The 7,688-nt window shown below is 39.8% G+C and overlaps 1 protein-coding gene across 1 annotated transcript; it reads left to right on the top strand.

Moving 5' to 3' along the window:
* The first annotated feature begins 470 nt into the window (after window positions 1–470).
* calca (calcitonin/calcitonin-related polypeptide, alpha) lies at window positions 471–4,347 on the top strand. The gene is made up of 4 exons (XM_070898684.1): window positions 471–606; window positions 1,859–1,948; window positions 2,978–3,112; window positions 3,930–4,347. The coding sequence occupies exons 2-4, from the start codon at window positions 1,863–1,865 to the stop codon at window positions 4,126–4,128; spliced, it is 420 nt and encodes a 139-aa protein (XP_070754785.1). The 5' UTR covers window positions 471–606; window positions 1,859–1,862; the 3' UTR covers window positions 4,129–4,347.
* The last annotated feature ends 3,341 nt before the right edge of the window (window positions 4,348–7,688 follow it).

Below are 7,688 nucleotides of genomic sequence, written 5' to 3'. Positions count from 1 at the left end.
GTAGTATCTCTTGACCAAATCCATATTCGATTTCGCATTTGGAAGTGTAGAGAAGCAATTGCACACATAATTGTCCTGTGAATATGATGCGGCAGATTTACCCCGTTGCAATATTTGAGAGGAGCAGCAGGTGTCGCTCTGCACAAAGTGACCAATTTCTGCTTTCTTTGCCGACCAAGCAGACTCTTGGCATTTAGAAGTCACGTAATGTTACATTTTTAGAAACCATAAAACACTAATTGATCGAGATGATTTTCTAGACGGTTCATTAATCGTCCGAATTGCTTTACGTTAAATGACCTCAATGCAAGTAAACCTATATTGACTGTTTCACGTGATATATAACTTTGTGAATGAAGCGCCGGCGAACAACGACGTCATTGGCGGGGCCAGCCGCCAGCCCCGCGCTGATTGGCATATTCTTGCAGGTTAGATTGATGATTGGCAGATTGTTGACGATCGTACACCCACTCACTGAACACACACAGAGCCGGCAGCGTTAGATATAAAAGGATGGGCTCTCAGCAACCAACAGTATCAGAGTTACAAAAGCCGAGTTAAAGAAGAAACTTGCTTTATTATTTCTTCGCAAAAGTGAGTCTCAAGGTAAGAGAATGCTATTTTGATAGTTTCTGCACGTTTTGAAAAATATGAAAGCGACGTTCGCTATTTTGTTTTGTCTGCACTCCTTTGGTTTGTTACACTTGCACTGTACTTCTGCAGTTCTTCGAAACTTTGGTCCGCTTTAAGTCATTCCCGCTAGATTGGAAATAAATTTCATTAAACCTACTTTTTGTGTTTTTAACCAGCGAAAGGCAAATAGCTGAGTGAAAATCAGGATGCTTTTTATTCACTAATATTCCTGTGGGAACGTTATAAGGCGGCCAATTCATGCAATTGTTCCTCACTGCAGCGTCTCATATTTACTTTTTGATATCCTTAGTTTCAGACTTGCTTTATTTCCGCGTTTCAATAATCCTTTATCGTTTTGAGATTATTTATATGGCCATATTTGATATAAAGCAAAACTATAAATCATTATTGCCTGCATCAATTTTAGCAAACGCCAATTCTTAAAAAAATGAATGTTTGTTTTATTTAAATAAAAGATTGCAAAATAAATTTTACAAGAACATTTTGTATGTATTTTCCCATTGATGCATACATACCTGTTTTCCTTCTGCTATTTTTGGCTCTTAGCAGGTGTTTTAAGCATGATGTCTGGAGTCCCGCTTCTGTCTATTCTGAGGTAGCTGCAGGGTAGTCATTGTAGAGGAGCCTTGGCTAAAAAGGGAAAGCTACGTTGTCAATGTCGAGTAAATCATTAGTCCGATATTCCAGGATTGCAGCCTTGTCATTATTTAATCGAACTTTTAGTTGCTTGAAGCTGAGCTCTAATACCATCAGCAGCATTGATGATTCATTACACAATCCATTACTTAACTAGGTAGTTCCAGTCTTGTCAAGTCTCACCGATTGAAAAATAATATACAACCGCACAGATCAGGAGACTATAAGAATCACTAAAAGACGTGGTTAGTATGTAGAAACAGCCTCCCAGTTTTTGATTTTACAAGTCTGGGTGGCAGCACGTTTTAAACTTATTGCCTTTAATTTTCTGCGAAATGCGTGTTCTCTTCCTTTTGCCTCTTATTCACTGATATTTATTCTTTTGGTGATTGTTGGGTACCACGCCAACAATTTCCTGTTTCAACCCCGAAGGGAGTAGAGAACTCCAAATATGATTTGGCGGAAGTAATACTAAGTGCCTTGGAGTGGCGCTCTAGTGTGCCAGTTTTGGAGAGGTGCTGTGCAATGGACTATGGGTTGGGTAATAATGCCTTTGTCTTTCCCGCAGAAACATGGTTCTACTGAAGATCTCCGCTTTCCTTGTGGTTTATGCTGTTTTTGTATGTCAAATAAACAGCTCCCACGCAGTCCCTGTCAGGTAGGCATTGGGATCATTCGGTATTTTCTCTCTTGTAGTTTAATCGGATCTCTATTGGGGAAGGACTACATCAGACTATTAGACAATTTCATCCGAATAACTTAGCTGGCCAGCAAGTACTGACTAAAATGCAGTCACATCAGTAACATTTAATCACCCAAAGCAAGTGAAATGTGAGGCCGACGGAGGTAAATGTGAACGTTTGTTCGGATTTATTTTGAGGAATGCTTTATTAATGAGTTTATTCGCTTGCAAGTTACAAGGAAGAAAACAACATTTGAGATAGAATGAGTCGGGTAGAGTTAAAACAAGCTGGAAAAGGAAGTGGTGGCATTGTGTTCAAAAGGGAACTCTAAATATTCACGGTTCTTTAAGTGCTTTGGCTGTAATTGGGATGAAATCTAGTGCACAATCTTATACTGAAGGATTTAAGTTTAGCGAACATTTCACCATATCCCTCTCAAAACGCCTCTCAACCAGTGAAGCACTTTTGACAAGTAATCCCTGTCATAATGTAGGGAAACCAGTGACCTATTTGGGCACAATACGATTCCATAAACAGCAATAAGGGAGTGACCAGATCATCTATTTATAGGGATATTGATTGAGTGATTTTATAAATCCACCTGAGAATACAGGGGGGTTTAACGTCTCATTGGGAAGACAGCACCTCCTACATTGCAGTACTCCAGGAGTGTCCGCCTAGATTATGCGCTCAAATCGCTGGAGTGCAGCTTGAACGCTGACTCAGCGGCGAGAGTGCTACCCCTGAGCCAAGTCTGAGTTTAGTGGTAATAAATCAAACGCTGCCAGTTGCATAACCAATGCAGCCGCACCGAAACTGTACTTTTGCAGTGATTATTTATTGGTCAGGCTTACAATGATCCCAACGTCCTACAGTATTAGTTAGGGCGGCACTATATGTCCTGACTTTTTATACTGTGGCGACAATAGAATTGCCAAAGATCATTTATTGGTTGTGTATATAAAACCAAATGTATCACTACTCATTGCGAGGTTCTGATTTAGATCTATGCTGGAGTCATCGACAGACAGAGTGGCGCTCAATGATCACGAAGTCCGGCGACTACTGAATGCGCTAGCGAAGGAATTCATGCAGATGATGGTAGAGGAACTGGAGCAACAGGTGCCCGATGCGAATAGGTAAGGTACCGCATTCATTTGTGTTGCACTAAAAAGCTCCATGTACGGTTGAGTGTTGCTGTTTGAGACTTATTATTTAAATAATACAAAGAGTGTATTTTCTTTCAGACCTGTTCTAAGAGCAGGGTCACTTATATCAACAGATGTGGATTAGAGAGATAGTAAAAGAAACGTGCAGTTATACTGTTTTCTCCTATTAACAGTCGCAGCTAAGTCTTGGTATTTAATGTGCCATTAATTGTTTTCCCACGAATCAGCCAGAATTATATCTCATAAATCACCACAATGGGGTACATTTTTTGAAATTTTGAGCAATTGAATAGATATTTTTTTAAGGAGGATTGTGATCAAAGGTATGTTTAATAAGCGACATACTGTGTTGAAGAAAAGTCCAGTTCTGCGCCTTAACCTTGCATGGGAGAAATGTTGGAGAAGTTAAGTTTATGCTTGCAAATTACATTAACGAGTATGAACCGAATGCTTGATGGGGTGCAGATATTATGCATGTTCATTAAACACATGAAAGCGGGTTTGTTTCAGCACCCTGGAGAAAATGCATGTATAAACTTTACAAAAAAGCTGTTATTCTAAGCGGCGAAAAACGCATGGCCATCCTTTTTGCAAGGCACCCTGATATAATAACTAGTACCCAACATTATATTGTGAATAGTAAGTTCTCAACGTAGATAATTTTGCATGTAACAGTTGCTTGTTTGTTACATGAAACTGACAGCCAAGTGTACAGATATATACATAGCTTGAACTGCATGACCCCGCATGCGTTATTATGAGATTGTTTTGCATGTTTTTTCTGCAGCTTGGATAGACCCATTGTCAAACGATGCACGAGTCTGAGCACTTGTGTGGTGGGAAAGTTGTCCCAGGAATTGCACAAATTACAAACCATCCAGCGCACTGACGTAGGAGCGGCAACTCCTGGCAAGAAAAGGAACATTCTCACTGAGCTGGAAAACCAACGCTATGCAAACTACGGAGAGCCATTTGAAAGCAACTAATCGTTTGTTGTGATGCATGGATCTCCAATGCTTGAACGATATACAGCCTGATAAAGTGCTATGTTTCGTTTCCGCCTCAATTGTTGACACAGAATGCTAGACATGAACATAAATTATAATAGTACATTAACCTTAATAAACAATTACTTTAGCTTTAAAACTGTTTTTTTCATTATATAGTTTTACCATCTTCTGTGTGTCATTAAATTAATGCTTCTTCGTGCACAACATGGGTCTTGTTCAATAAACTTATTTTTCTACCAGGAACTTTTTTTTCCTATATTATATTAGACTGAATCAGTAGTGTTTAATCAGTAGTGTAAAATGTTTCACTTTTCCACATTACTACTTCTGATCAAATGAGCAACTTTATAAATGCCAATGTTACCAGTGCCTTTGGCAAATTAGTTGCAACTTAAAAAACCCTCGTTATTCATTTTAACTTCATACGTTTCTAAGGACTCCATATGCATTGTAGTGTTTCAAGAATGTCGAGTTAGACTGCTAATATAGAGGCAGTATTCACAGTATCTTGTGTAGCCTTCAATTTGACATAAAAGACGCTAAATGGAAACACATTTTAAAACGTTTCTTCTCAGGTAAGAATTCATCTTTCTCGTGTTTTTTTAAATGCCTTTAATCTTTTCTATAAGGTGCCACAGTTCCACGCTGACCGAAGGATCTTGGTCTGTGGCATCAGATCAGACTCTCATGCTGAGTCGGGTGGTCTAAAATTCCGAGAGCTCTCACTGGTAAAAGCACAGAAACGTCCTTCCCATAAATTGGCAAATGTGTTAGATTCCAGACATCCTGTGCCCACAGCCATGGAAATTACAGCATATTATTTCAAGCATTTTTGACTGACTAATCTTTCCATTTCAATTAGCATAAGTTACTTTTTGTAACTCAATATTTTCATTATTTCTCCCACTGTAGATATTCCTATTTTTTCATAGACTCCCTTATTATCTTATTTGTTTCCAGCTTAGATTTGTGTGTCTCTTCGACTCCCCACAGCTATCCAGTGGGAGTTCCCGTCTTTATTAATGCCCCAAGTCTATGGCCAGAAGCCAACGTCTGATACATATGCAGTGCAGAAGGCAATCTTAGTAGAAATTTAATTCACATATTTTTCCTGTTTAGATTGCATTAAGTGCTTAAGCATCCTAATTACGTGTCACGAGATAACAGCACTGAACTAATAACATGCTGGGCATCAAAGTCAATAGCTTTCTGACTTCTGGTCGTTTAAATTCATACATAACCCATCTAGGTCAACCAAAGAGGTGAATAAGAGTGTTTAATGGAAACCTGGATAAGCTCATTGGGGTGAAAGGAATAGAAGGATATAGTGATCGGGTTAGATGAAGAGGGGTGGGAGGAGGCTAGGGTGGGACGTGAACACCGCCATGGATGAATGGCCTGTTTCTGTGCTGTAAATTCTATGGAAAAGGACTTAAACTTACCCGTTATGCAGACCCCGAGTCTGTCAGCAACAATGGATTGAAGGGGAAGGGTTAATGCTTTGGCTTACAGGTGTATGCATTTAACCTGATCAATGTTTTTATCTCTATCTATGAAGCAGTGTTCCTGTGGAGAAGCGAGCCTGCAAAACAGCTACCTGTGCGACTCACCGCCTGGCCGACTTCCTGAGCCGGACAGGAGGAATGGGCAGCAGCGACTTCGTCCCAACCGACGTGGGGGCCAATGCCTTCGGAAGGCGAAGAAGGAACATTCAGATGTAGATTTTTCAGGGGACTGGTAATGAACTGCTTCTCGGCTGTTAGTGAATATTATATCAGCATCGAATTTTGCATGTTGCTTGTGTAGATACAGTATAATTTTTGATTTAAATCATAATGTTGCACGTTATTGGCAACAATCCATCACCACTAGAAGCAGTTCGCACCTTGATGCCAAACCTGTTATTGTTAGTAACCTAGTTTACATGATGTTTCAACTAAATGTAGCAACGCGATTATCGATTTGGCGAAGGGGGCACGCTACAGAGGATTATTTTGTACAGTCTTGATTGAATAAACGTTTACCCAGTATAATTTTTGATTTCAGTCATCATGTTACATTGTGGTATATTGAGGTCCACGCCAGTGCTTGTTTGAAGGTGTGTGCTAATCCCGATTGCTATTAATGTTTACTCTGATACCTAACAGATCAGTAGAACTAGTTTCCAACTGTGCTTACCAAGGAAACGCTCAACTTCACCCGAGTTGTTTTCTGCTGCAGTTAGAGCGCAGAAGAATGTTCCCTCCCATCAGATGACAGTGCTCACAATTATATCCACTACCTCGGGTCAAATATTCGTGGCTATTTATGGGGATAGTCATTGTTAGCAAGGAGACAAATCAGGTCAATGGAGCAACATTTCTACTTCGCCAAGATCGTAGACTGCTGAATATTATTGGTATATTTAAACACCAACCAAAATACAAGTATGTAATCCTTTTCATAAGAACTTAAGAAATAGGAGCAGGAGTAGGCCATACGGCCCCATCGAGCCTGCTCCGCCATTTAATACGATCTTGACTGATCATGGAACATAAGAACATAAGAAATAGGAGCAGGAGTAGGACATCTAGCCCCTCGAGCCTGCTCCGCCATTCAAAAAGATCATGGCTGATCTGGCCGTGGACTCGGGTCCACTCTCCTGTCCTCTCCCCATAACCCCTTATTCCCTTATTGGCTAAGAACTTTCAATAGGAATATCGGCCTTGATCCCACAATGTCATGCGATTGACCATTTTGTAGTATTTAGAGTGGTCCTTGTAATACACATTGAGAATATGATGCTGTAGCATGCTTGGATTGCTACTCCAACTTTCTATATACCATGCTTAGATTGTAACAAGTCTGACCTGAAAATAATACGCCAATATAACCAGCGTACTCTACCGGTTGTCAAAAGAACCGTGTATTGCTACACTTCTGTAGTACTGTTAAATACATAAAAGTCCACGAAGTTGGAAAGCCATCGGAACTGAATATTGTATTCAGAAAATATCCGACACCTGCTCGTATCCTGTAAACAAATGAAGTAAATAGTTCAAGTACTGAGTCTCCTGTACCTTTTGTGTCTTACAGGCAGACAACAGTAACTGACGAGGCAAAGTTCTTTCACTCCCGATTAGATGTCGCTTGGCTCGCTTCCTCCATAGCAGAAGCACGGAGAACAATAAAGATTGGAAATGTTTACTTCACATCGTCTTAACGTTACAGTCCAAACTTATTTAGTTTTGTCCCAATTCCCCATCCTGTCAATCCTCGTTACTATTATATAAAGCACTTCCTAAATGTATGGTACAGCAAAACTTGACTTTTACATTACATCACGTTTTATATCTAATTATATTTGAAATAAAAGTGATGGCATATATATTCTATAATTTAATTACGCTTGGGTGCAATGTGACTTCCAGCTCTGTGCTGTTAGAACTTGGTCTCGACAGCACTCTTCAGTATCTCGGGGATATAGTAAATGTTGCCTCTCAAGGCATGTATGTAATATACTGTGTGTTGTGCCTTGATGTAAAACGCTATAAATT

This window comes from Pristiophorus japonicus, chromosome 14 (genome assembly GCF_044704955.1).
Source record: "Pristiophorus japonicus isolate sPriJap1 chromosome 14, sPriJap1.hap1, whole genome shotgun sequence".
In the NCBI taxonomy this organism is placed as follows: domain Eukaryota; kingdom Metazoa; phylum Chordata; class Chondrichthyes; family Pristiophoridae; genus Pristiophorus; species Pristiophorus japonicus.
Note: the sequence above shows the minus strand (reverse complement) of the source record. Positions and strands in the feature narration are given on the sequence as shown.

Coding starts and splice junctions, on each gene's coding strand:
- calca (XM_070898684.1), top strand. CDS start 1,863: ATGGTTCTACTGAAGATCTCCGCTTTCCTTGTGGTTTATGCTGTTTTT. Junction 1,949..2,977: donor TCCCACGCAGTCCCTGTCAG/GTAGGCATTGGG, acceptor GTTCTGATTTAG/ATCTATGCTGGAGTCATCGA. Junction 3,113..3,929: donor CAGGTGCCCGATGCGAATAG/GTAAGGTACCGC, acceptor TTTTTTCTGCAG/CTTGGATAGACCCATTGTCA.